The 19,018-nt window shown below is 37.3% G+C and overlaps 1 protein-coding gene and 1 long non-coding RNA gene across 3 annotated transcripts in view; one reads left to right on the top strand and one right to left on the bottom strand.

Annotated features, from left to right (window-relative positions):
- Positions 1-465: 465 nt before the first annotated feature.
- NHLRC3 (NHL repeat containing 3) lies at positions 466-17,814 on the top strand. The gene is made up of 7 exons (XM_069064631.1): positions 466-808; positions 2,932-3,084; positions 4,350-4,497; positions 8,328-8,528; positions 11,983-12,074; positions 13,812-13,924; positions 14,551-17,814. The coding sequence occupies exons 1-7, from the start codon at positions 725-727 to the stop codon at positions 14,777-14,779; spliced, it is 1,020 nt and encodes a 339-aa protein (XP_068920732.1). The 5' UTR covers positions 466-724; the 3' UTR covers positions 14,780-17,814.
- Positions 7,051-19,018, bottom strand: part of LOC138143419 (uncharacterized) — a 39,520-nt gene continuing 27,552 nt past the window's right edge. For both annotated transcript variants that reach the window (XR_011163699.1, XR_011163698.1), the window contains 2 exons: positions 7,266-7,376; positions 7,051-7,185 (listed from right to left, as the gene is read on the bottom strand). This is a non-coding gene — a long non-coding RNA (uncharacterized lncRNA). The remainder of the gene's footprint in view (positions 7,186-7,265; positions 7,377-19,018) is intronic.

The following is a 19,018-nucleotide window of genomic DNA, read 5'->3' as shown; positions in this document are numbered from 1 at the left end:
GGAGCGAGGCTGCGTGGGAGCGCCAGGGGTTCGGCCACCGAAGCCCCACCTGCGGCCCCCTCCACTGGGGGGAGTTGGGGGGAGGGACCTTCAAAGCCGCGCGTCGCGGCCGAGAAACTCAACTCTCCGCGCCTTCTACACGCGAGGAACAAAACACAGCCCTCCCACTCCCCCCTTTTGGAGGCCCTAAGCTGGGTTGGGCCGTCTTCGGAGAATGCCGGAATTCACTAAAAATTGGGGAGGGATTTTAATTTTTTCTTGAGCCTGCCTACATGAATTCTAGGCGTTGCCTACTTTACAATCCAGACTTGCTAGTGATATGCCTGATTTTTCACTCCGAGACTAGGAGTATAGGAAGTGAGGGCAGAAGCCAAGGCACTCCTAGCTAGGACCCGGAGAAGCCCCAACTCGGAACATCCCGGAGGGGCGGAGCCGGGTAGTCACCTGATCCCACCACCTGCCGGGTCGTGTGACTTGCTGGTTCGGAACGTAGTTTGAAGCCCCGGTTAAGGGGAGCTGCTGATGGTGCTGCCTTCTCTTCCTCCTTTGCGACACATCCGCTTTCTCAGAGATTTCCCCCGCTTCATTCCCTTTTGCAAACCCTGTCACGGAGGTGCGAGGAGCCGTTCCTCTCACTGAGCTGCTGAAGTCCCTTGGAGCCGCCTCCCACCCAGTGGTCCTCCACTGCGACCACCCTTCAGCCTAACCCCACCGAGCTGCGCTCATGGCCCGACTCTGGGTTTGTGTGGGGACCGCCACCTTTTTCCTGGTCCTTTTGATTTTCCATTCCCGCTTCTGCAGGTCCCCGGTGAGTCTGGTGGGGAGGGAGGATTCGCCTTTGAGGACGTATGTAAATGGATGAGTGATTGGTACGTAATGGGAACCTGCAGGGATTAGGCTCTCTCGACCACTGCAGCACCCCCGCCCCAAAAATAAGCCCCGTTATACACCTGCAGTCAATAAAGGGCCATTGTGCTCCTGAGGTCCGATAAAGTAAACGTAGTTGTACTGCTCTCCAAGTTCCGGATGTTTCTACTTAGGTGCAATAACTGATAGGATGAGAAAACCACTGATTTCTAGGTGGTTCAGTAGATAAGAGTGCCGGGTATGGAGTTAGAAAGACATCTTGCAGAGTTCAAATTTGGCCTGAGACCCTTAACCCTCCGCAAGTCACTTAACACTGTTTATCTCAGTTCCCACATCTGTAAAAGGAGTTAGGGAAGGAATTGGCAAAGCACTCGGGTGTCTTTGCTAAGAAAACACCAAATGGAGTCTCAAAGTATTGGATGTGACTGAAATAACTGAACAGCAGGCCTCTGCTAAAATGACTTCTAATACTATTGTGGTTTATCACCTATACCAATAATCAAAGGAAATGCAAATTTCAATTAGAGGCTAGTGAAAGTAAAGATAGAATTTTTTTTTCCCCAATCCAAACTTACAGACCTTCTAAAACCTATTTAAGGTTCCCTGGGAATGCAGAGCTGTTTCAATATTAGGAAAACTACCACCATAATTGACCATATCAGCAACAAAACTAGCAGAAATCATATCATTATCTTAGTAGATGCAGAAAAAGCTTTTGAAAAAATACAACACTCATTCCTATTAATAACGATAGAGAGCATATGAATCAGTGGAGCCTTTCTTAAAATGATAAGTAAGCTGGGAAACAATTTTTACAGCCATTGTCTCTGATGAAGGGCTTATTTCTAAAATATATAGAGGAATTAGTCAAATTTATAAGAATACAAATCTTTCCCCAATTGATAAATGATAAAAGAATATGAACAGGCAGTTTTTAGATGAAGAAATTAAAGCTATCTATAGTCATGTGAAAAAATACTCTAAATCACTATTGATTAGAGAAATGCAAATCACAACAACTTTGAGGTACCACATCACACCCATCAAATTGGCTAATTTAACAAAACAAGAATATAGAAGATGTGGGAAAATTGGGACACTAATGCATTGTTGGTGGAGTTGTGAACTGATCCAACCATTTTGGGAAGCAATTTGGAGCTATGCCCAAAGGGCTGTCAAACTGTTCTTACCTTTTGACCCAGCAATAACACTTCTAAGTCTGTATCCCAAAGAGACCATACAAATGGGAAAAGGACCACATGTACAAAAATATTTATAGCAGCCCTCTCTGTGGTGACCAAGAATTGAAGATTGAGAGGTTGCTCATCAATTGGGGAATGACTGAACAAGTTGTGTTATATGAATGTAAAGAATACTTTTGTGCTGTAAGAAATGATGAGCAGATGGACTTCAGAAAAACCTGGAAAGACTTACATGAATTGATCCTGAGGAAAGTGAGCAGAAGGAGGAGAACATTGTACACAGTAACAGTCACATTGTTCAGACTGATTTTGATAGACTTAGCTCTTTTCAGCCATGAAAAGATCTAAGGCAATTCCAAGACTCAGTGATAGCAAATGGTAGCTACATCCAGAGAAAGAACTATGGAGTCTGAACGCAGATAGAAGCATACTATTTACTCCCTTTTAAAAAAAATGTCGTCTTCTTTCTCGTGGTTTCTCCATTTGGTTCTTACTCTTCTTTACAATATGACTAATGAGAAAATATGTTTAATATGATTATATATGTAGAGCCTATATCAGATTGCATGCCACTTCGGAGTGGGTAGCTGGAAGGGAGGGGGAGAACATTTAATGAATAAATTAATTTACAAGAAAGCAAATTAAAGTTCCCTGGTCTGTAGCCCCCAGGTTAAGGACAACTGCTTTAACCTAATGAAATGATTGATTCCTTATAATTGACTGACTGCTATTCTATATGAATGCCTGTGGAGAAAAATGAAGCTCAGTAAACCTTGGAGAATCTGAAGTTATTCTTTAAATGTCTTCTTTTACTTTAGAATGGAATTAATTCTCTTTCTGTTTTTTGTTTTTTTCATTTAAGGGCTTAGAAACCTTTGCTTTTTTTGTTTCCTGGAGGATAGAGAAATCTCTTTACCATTTGGATGTAGGCTGGCCTAAACATCCAGAGTACTTCACTGGCACAACATTTTCTGTTGCAGTAGACTCCCTTAAAGGATTGGTTTATGTAGCACAGGTAAGTAAAAATGGGTTTTTTTTCCCTCCTTAGGGAATAATATGATTCCTTTCTTTTTTACTGCCAGTGTTTTTCTTTATTATTATTATTTGTGTTTTCGGCAGTGTGGAGAACATACGATGAGGAAATTTTCTTTATCTTTGAAAGCTGATCCCATTTTTAGAATTTTTGAGGTTTGGGATTCTTTTTTTATCAGTCCATAAATATTTAAGTGCCCACTATGTATCAGGCACTATTAAGAGCTGGGAATATAACATGAAGCGAAGATAAACTTAAGAAACTCACGATCAAATGGGGGAGCTATTAAGCAAAGAAATATGTACAAATAAACTACATATAGGATAATTAGAAAATAGCTAATGGGGAACATACTAGAATTAAGAGGGGCTGAAAGTTTCCTATAGTAGATGGGATTTTAGTTGGGACTTGAGGGAAGCCAGGAAGTAGAGATGAAGGAGAGCATTTGGAGCCTGGGAAGCAACAAGAGAAAATGTTCAGATCTAAGAGCATGTCCTGTTATTGGAACAATGCTTGTACAGTGCCATACACATAGGTGCTTAATAAATGGCTATTGATTGGAACAGTGAGAAGACCAGTATCTCTGGATCAAACAGTATGTGGCAGGGACTAAGATATGATGAATCTGGAAAGGGTTGCCTGGAGGAACTGAGATGTTAAGTGCTATTCTCTTGGTTACACAGTCAGTGTGTATGTGTCAGTGGCAGAACTGGAACTTAATTCTTTTTGCCTTGAAGACTATCTGTTCCTCTGTCTACAATGCCATGTCTTCTGTCTACAGTTCTCCACCATTAACATTTAGGATATATTTGGAATGTTTCTTAAAGATATTATTTGAGTTTAAATGTTACATTGATTTAATTACATAGCATTAAATCAGTCTGAAGTACCAAAGATTTTATTTTGGGTATGAATAACAGTTAACAGCTATGTTAGATTTGGGGGTGATGTTTTCTTTTCTTTTTTTTTTTTAAAGCATTTGGGGTTAAGTAACTTGCTCAAAGTTATACGGCCAGTTATATTTTGTGTGGGTGCTAAGTATCTGAGGCTGGAACCGGTCCCGGGTCTCCCGACTCCGGGGCCAGCGCTCTTACTCACTGTGCCACGTGGCCACCTGGGGGTGATGTTTTCTTTTAGCTTTCTGTAGATTTCCCAGTTAAATTTACATTTTATTTTACTTTGCCACAAAAGGATTGTATTTACTTATACCTGGTCTTGTCTAAGCAACTATTTTTGTATACCTTTAGAGAGGGGATAACATGCCAAAGATATTAGTGTTCACAGAGGATGGATATTTCCTACGTTCCTGGAATGACACCGTTGACACACCTCATGGTATCTTTGCAACCAGTACCCAATATGAACAGTCAGTCTGGATCACAGATGTAGGAAGTGGTATGTGTAAGTAACATCTAATACATTATGATAGAAGACCTTAATGTCTTCTATAATTTTCTTTATTGAAAACTGATTTCCTCAAATGGTCAATTTCTCAGTTTTTTTTTTAAGCAAACGGGGTTAAGTAACTTGCTCAAGGTTACATGGCCAGTTATTTCTGGGTGTAGTGCTGAGTTAGTAGCTCAGAGAGCCCGGATTTGATCCAGGTCATCCTGACACTGGAGCTGGTGCTCTTACTCACTGAGCCACCTGGCCACCCCTAAGCAATTGGGGTTAAGTAACTTGCTCAAGGTTATACAGCCAGGTGTTTCTGGGTGGGTGCTAAGTGTCTGAGCCCGGGATTTGATCTCCAGGTCATCCCAACACTGGAGCTGGTGCTCTTACTCACTGTGCTACCTGGCCACCCCAATTTCTCAGTTCTAAGAAACTTAGAAATTTCTTTTCCCCTTAGAAATACAGTTCAGGCAATAAGCAATGGCACCTTCTGTAGGCTCATTGATGATTCTTACTTCACTGAAGCCAGCAATTACCCCATCATCCCTGGTGGCCCAGCATTGAGAAGCATTGAACGAGGCTGGGTCAGTGATTAACGTTGGCTTTGATGACTGAGTAGCCCAAATAGACTGGACCTGTCTTCATTTTGGTTACTACCCTGGAGGATATCTGTTTAGGGTAGAAGAAGATATAGTTCTCCTTTTTGTAGGATATTTGAACTTTGGGCTTATCCCCATCATTTGCTTCCAGGAAGAGCTAGTGCATCATATTTGGTTATACTACAGCATCTCCAGATTGATTAATTTTAATTCTTAGTCTAATTCCCAAGCTTGCTATTAATATTACAAAGAATTCTCTAAAACAAGCTAGAGAGGAGAAAGATAACCTGGTTTGGTTACATTTTGTATTCCCTACTTGATTCAGCTTTTTTCAACCTGTCACATCATTCTTTTGCATTTAATGCTAAAATGTTATGGTTTCAAAAGAAAATTTTTGTATTAAATGTGCACATGAATTTTTAAATTGTAATTGGCTTTTCTGTATTGGGAAAAAAATAAAGATAGACATCTTTCTATCTAGGTATATTATATGTACATACACTGTAGAAATCTGGACTCCTTTATTAAGAAAGAACAGGAAACACAAGTGGAATGTGACTTTCTTCCAAAATTGACCCTAAATAACTAGTTTTTCAAGACAGTTTGTACTAAGACCACCACTAGCAAAATTAAATTTTTTGTTAACAGGTAGATAAATGTTTACTCACAAAAGGTTCTATAGTATAATATTTGGTATATAAATTTGTATAAATGACACCATTAGTGATTCTTTATGCTTGTTTTTACCAAGTATACCAAAAGAATGGGGAAACTAAGGTTTATCAGCAACACATTTAGATTCACAGATATGGAGGGGGGAAAAGACAGTTTGAACTTGTGAGCCAAGATTTGGGGAATAGCAGTGACCTTGAATTTATTAAAAACTTTGCAAGTGACACATATTTGAGAAATGCATATTTTTTTTGGCCCAGAAATTCGTAGACTAGATTCCTCAACTTAGATGAAAATGAAACTGACAATTTCTAGTCACTATTGTATCAGATATACCACTTTTTCCAAATCCATTCTTGTAGAAAGAATGAGGTATGATTTTAGTTTTACATATTAAATTCCATTGAGTTTATTTGATGTTTTTAAACATAAATTTAAAATTCTCCTATTTTTGGTGGTCACAGTAATTTGTATATACTTGTAAGTTTTAATAATGAATTTTTAAAGAGTTATTTATCAAGTAAAATGTTAAATGCTTTAAGAAAATTGAGGAAAGTTCCCTTTTTAAAAATGAATTCTCCCCTAACTTATCTGATTTGTAAATCCAGATTTCCTTTTATGCCAGTGAGTTAAAGCCTTGTATTACACTACATAATTTGAATCAGATTCTGCTCTCTACTTGGCTGAATGCTAATAACAATAACAACAACAGTAGGAATAATAGCATTTGGGGATCCTGCCGTGGGCTAGGCATTGTGAGAAGCACTTTACAGGTATTTACTCATTCAGTCTTCACAAAAACCTTTAGAGGCAAATGCTGTTATCCCCATTTTAGAGTTAAGGAAATTGGGGCAGAAGATAAGTGACTTGTCTAGGGTTATACATGGCTAGTAAGTGCTAGGTTGGGACTCATATCTTCCTGACTCCCAGGTTCAGCACTCTCCACTTCACCACCTACCTGTCTCTTTAATGAGACACCTAGTTTCTTGTCCTTTAATGAAAATGTCACTAATTAAACGTTTGGGGATTTTTTTTAGACCTTATGCTTTTAGAATTGATAAAATATTAAAAATAGATCCTGTGTATACTAAATACTGTTTCACCAAGAGATTTCAAATCTTCAACTGATGGCTCGTTTTTTTTTTTTTTTTTTTTGGACATTTTTGCTATGACAGCATCCTAGGACAAGTATAAAGCCTGTACTGTCTCTGAGTTGATTGTAAGGAGATTTGATGTGTCACTCTATTTTAGGCTCTCATTGATAAAGGACTTGTACTTACAACATAATTCATCCTGTGATTCTGTTTTATAACATTCCACTAAATATGACATATACAAACAAGACAAATTTTCTTTCTTCTTCCATTGTGATTGTTTTCCCTAACCACAGATGTGTTAAAGTTTTCCTAGTTGCCTCAACCTAAAAGAAAATCCATTCCAATAGTCAGAAAGTTGGCTACAAATAAGCATTATTTTATTTTTTTAAATGAGATTCCTTACCTTTTTGAATTTCTTTATGATCAAATATGCTTCTTGCACCTTTCCAAACATCTTGTGGTTCAGCCTCTGGGATTATTCTCATTAATTAATCAAGACTCCAAGCAGTATGATCTGGAGGTGGAAGGGATGGATTTTTAGAAGCCAGCTGGTCCACCTTCATATTACAGGTTAGTGACTTGCCCAAAGCCACCTACCCTTTTAGTGTCTGAGGTAGGATTTGGGCTGACTTGAGAATCATGCACTTTCCACTCTACCATATTGTGCTTAACTTTTAGTTATTTTTTAAAAAGGCAACTAGAAATCGATTCACATTACTTTAAATTCATATTATGCAGTGTTACTTTTGTGACACTTCACATTATAAATTTAGTTTTTAAACTCCACGTTAATTTCCATTAGTTTTTCTCCATGATAATTCCCCTAATTCTACAAAAGAAGTATGTTTCATGCTTTTACTTACAATAAAATCATACATGGAAATAACTGTCTAAGTAAAAATTTAAGACAGGTAATTTTAGAACATTTATTCTTGCTTTAAAAAAGAGTTGAATTATGAGTACCAAAAGAAAAATAGTATCTTTGCATTATAGAAATTATAGTCACTAAGGTCCTCCAAAAAGTTGGTTATTATAATAGAGAAGTTGAAGTTACAAACTAATGGTCTTTTCAAAGTTACTCCTCAGTACTTAAATCCTGTAATTACAAATGCTTATGTGATGTCAGGATAGGTCCAAAAGGTCACATTTGCTTGGTTCCAGCGATTTAGTAACATTACTAACAGAAAATCCCTCTTCTAAAATAATCATCATTGGTCAAGTCCGTCTAGAAGGTTCAGTATAAAAAGAAATGTCATTTTAAAAAATTAGAGGGTCCAAATCAACCTTAAACAATTGAGATATTATGTAATGGCGATTTAGATAGTAGTGCATATCAGAATACAATACGGTATTATCTACCCCTTCCCAGTCTTTTTTGACTTTTTCCCTCAGTTGTTAACTTTTTCATCTATTGCACCATTTGTCTAAGAGCCTTATTTGTGAAAAGTACTTATTTTAAATGCAGGATCCTACGGACATACAGTGAAAAAATACAACTCTTTTGGTGACCTCATTCAAGTTCTGGGTACCCCAGGCAAAAAAGGGACTGGTATAAACCCAATCCAGTTTGATAACCCAGCAGAGATATATGTGGATAACACTGGAGAAATTTACCTTGTGGATGGAGATGGAGGAATGAATAACAGACTTCTTAAATTGACCCAAGGTATATAACCTTATTTTGGTGCTAGTCATCTAGAAGAGTGGTCTTAGGGCTTGTAACCACAGGGAACCATGATGTGATCCAAAGGGTGACCAGTTAGTTTATGGGAAAAGAGATTGCTGACCACACTTGCTGTTCTAAGTCAGTTGATTTGTCTAGTCCCACTATATTTGTCTATACCCGCTAGTCTTCAGTGATTATATGAGTTCCCAAACTGCCCTTCTGCTCCTGGCATAAACTCCTCAGGACATATAACCTACCTAGGACCACTGTACCAGCAACTGCACAGGCAGAATTGACCCTTCTGAGCTTACCTGTGGTGTGTACCACCCCCTTCTCCTCCATCTCCTTGTGTCTGTGTGAAAGTATCCTCAGAGAGCTGGTGAATCCTGTCCTTCTACCACTTTTATAGTTAGTGGGACAGAATGCCTTCCATGGAATGACTATGGTTGGATGGTCTGTGATCCACACCATAGAACTTGTATTATTTAACTCAAAAAAACTACCCCTTTTTGGAACTTCTCTATTTCTATCCATTTACTCAAGTTCATGACTTAATGGGTCATCTTCTATTCCTTACTCTCCTTCACTCTCACAGGCGATCATCTCAAGATCTCAAACACATCCCCTCATCTCCACTTAAAAAGCTGTCGGCTTCATTTGGGCCCTCTTCTCCTCTTGCCTGTACTACCCCTATATTGCTGCTGCACTGATAACTGACCATGTCTCTCTCAATAAATTCCAGTGACTTCCTATCCACTTGAAAGGCAAATATTTCATCTTTACCTTAGCACAGTTAAGAATACACACACACACACACACACACACGTAAATATTCATATGTTGGGGATCATGGTTATACTTGTACTGATAAAAATATATATGATCAAAAAAGTTGTGAAACCACTATTCTAGAAGGCTTTTATTTAACATGATATCTATTTTTTGCTGTTCACATAGCATTTGGATATATTGTATGGAAAAATTCCTGGCACATGGTATGTTTGTGTTAATGAGTCATTCCTTAACCTCAGATGAGCAGGTCAATAAAGTAAAGTTTGTATAGGAGTCATAGTGAGTTCAGGAGCTGAAAAAGTTACTGGGTGACCATAAGACAAAAAGAAAATTAAGGATAAAGAGGCTTAAATTTGAGTCTAAGAATTAATCATTTATTTGATTCTAATAGGAATATATTATATAATTATAGTTATATATTATATAGTTATATAATAGGAATATATTATGTGGTTTAATAATAGGAATATATTATATAGTTTTAATGCAGGTGAGAAGGTACAGTTGATATTTAATCAGAGAACTATTTAAGTGCTAAAGTATGGTACTGACTTAAGTAATACAGGGTGTTGCAAAAGTCCTAGTGCATAAAGCTGTGCTAAGACTTTGGGATTATACTATATATGAGTTGAAAGAAGGGAAAGATTAGATTAAATGTGGGCATATTCAATAAGAAAGAAAGTGGAACTGGAACTGAGCCTTGATTTGGATAGTGGTTGGTAGAAGGGAGGACATTCTGGGCTACAGGAGAGGGGAGGACCCCGCAGAAAGGTGCTGAGGCAGGAAGGAGTGTGGCATGTGATTTTTATCCTTAGCATTTTGTAGAACTGATGAAAAATTTGTAGAAAAAATGTGCCAGGAGAGCAGTGTTTTAGGAAGATAGAGCCAAGTACAGGGATAATGTGGAGTGGGGAGAGATTTTAGTCAGACCCCAACAAGGGGGCTGTTGTGTAATCAGATCATGAGATAATGATAGCATGAACTAAATTGATGGAATGGGAATAAAAAATGAATCTTAAGAAATATTTCTTATGTAGAGAAAGGCAAAAATGAAACCATCCCTGCCCTCAAGGAACTTGAGTTTTGTTGGGGATGGGAAAAGGGAGACAGGCAGAAACTGTACGTGGACATGTATGGGTACACACATGTAAATATGTAGTATGTACAAGCTGATTAGGGGAGACACTAGTAGCTAAAAGAATTAGAAACCGTCTCATGTAAGAGATAGTACAGAAACTCCACTTCGAAGGAAATTAGAGATTCTAAGACATGGAGGTAGAAAGAGGGTGCATGCCAGGAAAGATGGATGGTTCTCACAAAGGTAGGGGTGTCATGTATGGGGACTATCAGGGTATGTGAAAGTGAAGAATGTTCATTCAGCCTGGAAAGATAGGTTAGAGTCAGATTGCAAAGAGCTTGAATTGCCAAACCCAAGAATTTATATTTTATTCTAGAGATGATAGCAAGCCATGGAGCTTTTTGAATGAGGCAGTGGTCAGCCTTGTGTTTAGGAGTTTCACTTTGCCAGCTGGATGGATAATTGATTTAAGAAAAGAGGAGCTAGAAGCAGAGACACCAGTTAGGCTATTGCCATCCAAGTGTGAAGTGATAAGGGCCTAAAATAGTGTGAGTGGAGAGAAGGATACGAGATGTTGTGAAACATGGAATTGCTAAAACTTGATAGATGATTAGAGGTTGAGATTAGGGAGAGTAAACATTTGAGGATTACTCAGGTTGGCCATCTAAGTGACTAGCAGATTGAGGGAAATTAGAAACAGGGATTGTTTGGGAGGAAAGTTTTTGAGTTGGTTTCCTACAGGATATCCAGTTATAAATGTTCAATAGGAGTTGATAATGTAGGATTGGAATGAGAGACTTAGAGATTTTTCAAAGAGATGATCATTTAATCCATAACAGAGCTTGAACACAAATCAGATATGAGAGCTGAAGGAGAGAAGAATGTTACAGATGGCTTCAACGCTAGATGGCAGATTAGAAAAATGATGATATTGGTGACTTTTCCTGTAGGCGTTAGTCTGGCATTTAAGGCCTTTTGTTATCTGGCTCCCACTTACATTTATAGCTCTATTTCATGAACTCTGCATTTGAGCCAAACTGGCCTAGTGATTGTTCCTCAAACTTACCACTCCCATCATTTTGCATTTATATAAGTTATATCCCTTTCTTGGAATGAACTCCTTCATCTCATATGTTCCCTGATTGACGAAGTTTTCACTGATTTACCCCAATAGGTTGCCTCAGTTTTCTAGGGAAAATGATGTTTACTTATCTTTTGTGCCACCAATATACCCTTCTTGAGGGAGGGGGCATTGTTTATACCTTTTATTCCCTGCGCTGATAATATGGTACTTAATGGAAATGGAAGTGGAAGTATAGGAAGAAAGATGGAAAATTAGGTCCACTTTCTGGTGGGTGTGGGAGAGCAGATTATCTAAGAAAGGAAAAAGAGTATAATAGTTCCTCTAGATTTGAAATTTTGATATCTTTTTTGACTCATAACTTTTTGACTCAACTATGTAACCATATACATTTTACTATGTAACCATATACTTTTACATGAGATACTCTGTGTTGTCATTATCTGAAGGGATACTTCTTTCATTGCTCTATAAATTTGGATCTAATGTTTTCTTATATCTAGATTTTATGATGCAGTGGATTCGTGGAGAAAATGGAACAGGTCCAGGTCAATTCAACATTCCACATAGCGTAACAGTTGATTCAACTGGTCGGGTAAAAACATTTTTCTCCCAATATCTAAGTACATATTTACTTGAAATATCGAATATATAAGTACTTAAGAGATAAGAAAGTACTTTATTGTTTTAAAAAATCATATTACCCACACTTTAAATCCTTTAAAATGTGGAAGGAAAGGGGCGGCTAGGTGGCTCAGTGAGTAGAGCGCTGGCCTCGGAGTCAGAAGGACCCAAGTTCGGTTCCGGCCTCAGACACTTAACACCCACACAAAAAAACTAGCCGTGTAACCTTGGGCAAGTTACTTAACCCCAATTGCCCTCCAAAAAGCAAAAAAAAATGTAGAAAGAAAACTTTTCAACAATTCTGTTTCATTCATTTTTGCTTATTTATTTATTTTTTTGTCTTTTTGGAGAGGAGAAGGAAGGGCAGTTGGGGTTACGTGACTTGCCGAAGGTCACATAGCTAGTAAGTATTAAGTGTCTGAGGTCAAATTTGAACTCAGGTCCTTCTGACTCCAGGGCCCGTGCTCTATTCACTGTGCCACCTTGCTGCCCCTCATTCATTTTTTGTAGCAGAAAAAAATGCTGGTTTTGAAGTCTTTGGAGACCCCTCTAATATTAACTGTGCACCATGGGCAAATCAATTTCCCTTTGTGAACCTCAGTTTTCTCTTCTATAAAATGTAACTAATTACTAACTACCTCAGGATTGTTTCAAGGATCAAGTGAGATGTGTGTAAAGCACTTGGCAAACTTAAAAGTACTCTTAAACATTAGGTGTCTGTAAGCTATTAGGATTTTTGTCAGAGAAATATTTTAGGACTTGAAGAAAGAAAATACGTTCTTAATTTAGAATCCCTCATGATTAAAGGGATTGAGAGATTTCAATCTTTAGTCCTTTTTTATGTAGAGTACGAAGACTTTGTTTCTTATTTCTAATTTAGATTTGTGATTGTGGTCACCCATGCAGCCCTTGGAAGCCCACTTGACTGACCAGGCTGAATCTCTTGATACAGGTGTTGTCAGGGACTCATTTTAATACTAGATAGGTGAGCTCAGCCATCTGGCCATTCTCAGCACCACAATGGGTCGCAACCCATCCATCCCAACCATCCACTTATTCTCTGAAAAATTCCTTTTCATTTTCTTCTACAAATCTTCGTGGAGGCTACTGGAGGTCAGTGCAACACAGGATTGTGTTTTGGGGTTTTTTTTTTATATTTTAACTTGCTTCCCCACATCTTCACAGTTATAGGTCTTTGTTGCTACCTTTTATGTTGCTTTATAAGTACACCTTGGAGTTGGTAATATTCTATGCCTACTTATTCTTACCATGTCTTTTTTTTAAATATCTATTGACATTGAACAAATATGGGTTTTCTTGTTCTATTTTAAGTCAAATGAATCAACCACAGTACATTCTCACAGTGCTGCAATTAAAGTAACTTTCTTCTGGGTCTCTGTCATTTGTACTTTTTAAGACTGGGCCATACCAGATGGTGAATTGTCATAGATTATAATCAAAATGATTTAGTTGCTAAACATATAGCATTATCTGTGAAAAAGTGGGTCCAGTGCAGGGCTACTTGTCTCACTGGCTTTTTTTTTTTTTAACTGACCTTTTAATAGAAAATGTGCTGCTTCTTAATTTTTTTGGTGAAATACCTAACATTTTATGTTGTTTTATATAGTAGTTCAGTTATATACAATAAGCCATGTATTTGGAAAAAAATGTTTTCAGTGTACTAATTAACCTTTTAATTGATTCCTAGGTATGGGTTGCTGACAGAGGAAATAAAAGGATCCAAGTATTTGATAAAAATACAGGGGAGTGGTTGGGATCATGGAGTGAGTGTTTTAAAGAAGATGGTCCTTATTCTGTCAGGTAATATTTAAAGAGAGATTTTTAAAGCTATTAGATTTGTGGCACCATTCCTCTGGAAGAACTCTGTGCACTATTAAGAATTTGTTTCATGTTAACATTTGCAAGCAAAGGAAAAAGAAAAAATGAAGACTATGAAGAATGAGAAAGAAAAGAACAGTCAGAGAACTGATCATGGTGTGGCATATCAAACCCAAGGCAAAGACAGGCCTCAGGCTCCTAAATGTGCAGCCAGTAAACACTGGGTCAGCTTCCCTCCTGGTCACAGCGGGCAGGACCTATAGGCTGAGATGTTGGGACCACTGACAGACACCTCCAGCTTCACTCGTAAAGGACTCTTTTTCTAAGACTATGTATCTATTGAGTATTGCAGAGTTAGCTTTTCATTCTTTTCTTTTAAATAGTTAATTATCCCATGTTATCTTCAAGGAGTGTTTGGTGTGTACTTGACACTGGATTAATAGCCTCTAGGAGCTGGATGGGTAACCACCATCAACCAGTGCTGGTTGAGTTACTGATGTGTAAATAATATTTGTTCTGAGAGAAGTTATAATCTTGTTAAAATGGTTGTCATGTTTAGCACATTTCACATACATTTAAGAAGTATTTCTTGTATTTTTCTTTTGTAGGTTTACTCCTGATGAGAAATACCTCATTGTCGCCCAATTGAATATCGACAGGCTCACTCTGTTATCTGCACCCCCTGTGGGGAACATTGGGGACTGTGTTGTGGTAAGCACAGTCCAGCTAGCTAGTCAAGTGTCACCACATCTTGTGGATGTTGATAGGAAGACTGGAGCGATCTATGTAGCAGAACTTGGGGCACAACAAGTTCAGAAATATGTCCCTTTAAAATGACTCTCTTCCTTCACTTAGATATTCATAAATGTACTTTTCCCAAGAAATGACCATTACAAGATGTTTCTGTGGAAAGCTGTTGTGATTTTCTCATGAATGACTAAATATCCATATAAGAATTTAGTGTTCTGGCATATTCTTTTTAAAAAAATGTTTCAGGAAGCTTTATGTTTTTTATCAATAATCATTGAATACAGATATTTTATTGGTACCATCACATCTTAGCTTTTTTTGTTTTAAAATAAAGGGCAATTTAAGGGAGAAAATGTGATTCCAGAGAATTGGGATAAAAGGGTACATCATTTTGAAGTTGAACCAAATAGCTTTCCCATGGAAGGTTGCCTTTGGGGTGGGGCATAATGATATAGATATCAGAGCTGAAAGGTATTTTTAAATACTTTTTCATAAACAAGGTACAAGCCTTAAACTGATACAATCCATACAGTGAATGGCAAGTGAGATTGTTAGGCAGGAGACACGGATTTTAGGACATCAGAAGCATGCTATTGACCTCATTTTGTTTCTATGGCTATGAACATTTAATTTATAAATTTAATAATATCATAGTACCTATGCACTTTACCTCAAAAGATACAAAAAAATAAAAAACTGAGCTTTTGCTTCTTAGGCCAGTTCCCTTAGTAAGTGTAGAAGGTATAAAAGAATATATCGGGGTGGCCACGTAGCACAGTGAGTAAGAGCACCGGCTCCAGTGTCGGGATGACCTGGAGATCAAATCCCGGGCTCAGACACTTAGCACCCACCCAGAAACACCTGGCCGTGTAACCTTGAGCAAGTTACTTAACCCCAATTGCTTTAAAATAAAAAAGAAGAATACATCTACCTCACGAAGGTGTTGAGAGAATTAATGTGCTGGTAATTGCCAAAAAGTTTGAGTTGCTGCGGTCAATGTTTTTTCTCTTTCTGTGTTTCTATTCCTGTACCATTCTTTCATGTGATCCACCAGCTTAATTAAGAAAAAAAATCTCAGTTTGTTCTTGTTTCTTCCAGTACTTGATGCTACAATTGACATATTTCTCAACTAACTGCCTTTTCCTGTTGTTATCATATACTTCCTACATCACTTGGTAGTATTATCTTCCCTGAATTACTTATAGCACGTTTATTCTTAGGGTGTTTTCCCTCACAAGTCGTCACATACTCCAGCCAGGCACCCTTGAGACCTCTGTTAGTTTTTTAGAATTCTAGTTCATTTCAATGTTGGCCTAAGTAAAATATAAATAATAAGTTACCCTCTCTGCAGAAATCACATAATGCACTTGAAAGGCAAATACAGATGATTTTGTGATTATCCATGCAACTCTAGCAATCCTAAGTTAAGAGTTTATGGGTCAGCATTTTGTTTGCTTTTTCTATACTTTACTTTGGTATGTTCTTTGGAATATAATCTGTACAAAGCTGGGGACCAGATGATTTGGAAGCTTGTTTCTGTTATTCTGTACTTGGTACAGTAGCTCTCTTTATAATTATCTTGTAACTTTGATAGTTGAACTTTTGATAGTCATCAGCACCACTGGCACCACAATCATCTTTGTGCACAGGGGATTTTTTTTTTCCTTTTTGGAGGGCAATTGGGTTTAAGTGACTTGCCCAAAGTCACATGGCTAGTGTGTCATGTATAAGACCGGATTTGAACTCAGGTCCTCCTGACTACAGGGCCTATTCACTGGGCCACCTAGCCACCCCTGCAGGGGATTTTTTTACTCTGTATAACAATCTAGCACAAAATCATGTAAGAGTTGGTTTTATTTGCAGTCAGCTTAAGGGTATCCTGGATGCTACTGAGGTAGTTAAATTTAATATAGCTTCCTTGATTACCTAGGAACAATATCAATAAATAGGAAGTAATACTGTATAATTTCTAGCTACCAGACTAACCTGGTACTTAGCTTAACGATTTTGAAATTGCACAGCTTTGCAAATTCCTTTTCTGTAGATGAGAGGCAGCATTGTATGATCACAGGAATGTTGTAGTTAGAAGGCTCACATTGAGTGTGGACTCTGACTAGCTGAACCCATGGTGACATACTAACCATGTGACTAAAGGGCACAAACTCACTCAGAGTAGTTGTATGGCTATAAGCAATTCACTTACCCTTACTCAGCCTCAATTTCCTTATAAAAGAAAATGGAGATAATGATAGTTTTACTACCTACCTCACAGGGTTGTTGTGAATAAAGTGTTTTGTAAACCTTATATAAATTTTAGTAAATTAGTCCTAGATTATCTTGGGCAGAATACTGTTAATAACCCATAAACTGACTTCATTATTGTATTACAGACACATGATTTTTGAGAGAGTAAATATGGGTGATTTTTTTGTGAGTCATTCTTTAGTGCCATGGTGAGATTTAGAACTTTATATAAACACAAGACCTAGTGGAAGAATTTAGGATCTGGAGATCTAAATTAAGTCCTGACTATTATTTTAACTAGCTTTTGTGACTTTGAACAAGTTACTTCTTTAAATCTTTTCCTCCTCTGTCAAATGAGTCATAGGATTGTGGCTATCAAGCTGGAAGGGATAAATAATATCTACCTTCCTACTTTGGAAGAATGTTGTTGGGTCACATGATACCACGTAGATAATAAAGCACTTTGAAAAGTTTTAAAGCACATGTGCACCTATGCAAACAAAAAGATTTTTTAATATGTGAATAGATAACGTTAGTGCCATGTCATTGGTACCTAGTAATTTATGATTATTCATTTGCTTTTATTGCTTTCATCAAAATAGAGCCCCTCTCTCAGCCTCAGACTTTATCTGTAAACTAGAGGTGATAACACCTTTAGTATTTCTCTCCCAGGGTTTCTGAAGATCAAATGAAATAATAAATGCTAGTTATCTCATTTTGAAATCTATATACAGATAAATGCTTTTGATTTTGGAGGGGTTGGTTTGGCCTTTTGTTGCAAGGGGAGGATTGGTTAACTACTCATTTTGTAATTCTCACATTTGATATTGTAAACCATATTTCTGCAGATAACTTGCTAATAAAACTTTTTAAAATCAGTCTTTTGGTATGCATATTATTTCACCTTTTATCTTTAGAGAATGACTAAATAAATATAAATATTAGGGCATCCTGAAGCTAAGCAAAACAGAAACTCTAGATAATTAACATTAAAAACTATGGCACTCATTTTTTTTTTTGCCTACTTGGAGTCATCAGAGATAACTTAGTAATGTGAAAAGACTTGTGTGATTTAATTAATAGGTGATAAGCAAACTGGAGAAAATTACTACCTAATTTTTTTTTTAAGATAAATGATTGGAATCACCAAAATAAGATATATCGCTGTACTTTCTCTTCGAAAACAGAAGAGGGCAGTGGAGTTCTGTTTAAGATAAAAAGCATCTTAGCTACATGAAAAGTTAAAATTTTAAGACCCCATTAAAGCATACTTTTAATTTCCCCCCCTTTTCTCCGTCTAACAATGAAAATCATTATTTTAGTTGATTCAGTATGTGTTTAAAGTATTGTTGGAAGAAGGTATTTTCCTATTAGGTCTCTTGGTTAAAACAAAAATATGCCTTCAATAATTGTTTTTTTGGCCAGAGGCTGAGATCTTGGCATTAGCCAGATGTGTTAGTACAATTTGCTGTTTTGAGTTTGATATAACAGCAGTTTATTCAGATAATCACATACCTTTTCATTCCTCCAACCTGGGTTTATAGCAGTTCTGCCATTCAAGCAAGGATAACTGCATTAAGAATGTTCAGTTTATCATGAACAGATAGAAAACATGGGCCAGGTAGAAAGGGGCCAAATGATTTCCCAGAAGTGGAAACAAGACTTCATCTTCCTGACTTTTCAAAATTTCAGACTATATTTTCTTAAAAGGGGAAGAAATAACATTTACCGAAGAATTTAGAGGTAGACTCTGAATGCTTCACACATTCTAGATTATGTGTTGCTTCTATATACATGTTTTCCAGGCCAAGTTGGAGGGTACTTGTGGTATACTAAAATGTATGTATTTTATCTTGATGAGGGACTAATAAACAACTTGGAACTTAGCATAGTACACAGAGTAAAGGGATTTTCACCTTTGTCTTGGGAATCTTTGTGAGAATAATTCATATGCAGTCATGTGTCACGAATTTTTTTGATAATCAGTTCTTTTAGTCTATTGAACTACATGTTTCTAGGGTTCCTTTGTCCCTTCAATGTCCGTGGTAAGTAATACAATAGCATGATCCAGATTCTCAGATT

This window comes from Petaurus breviceps, unplaced genomic scaffold (genome assembly GCF_028583685.1).
Source record: "Petaurus breviceps papuanus isolate PSGF00001 unplaced genomic scaffold, PetGlider_PUasm1.0 90639, whole genome shotgun sequence".
Taxonomy (NCBI): Eukaryota; Metazoa; Chordata; class Mammalia; order Diprotodontia; family Petauridae; genus Petaurus; species Petaurus breviceps.
Note: the sequence above shows the minus strand (reverse complement) of the source record. Positions and strands in the feature narration are given on the sequence as shown.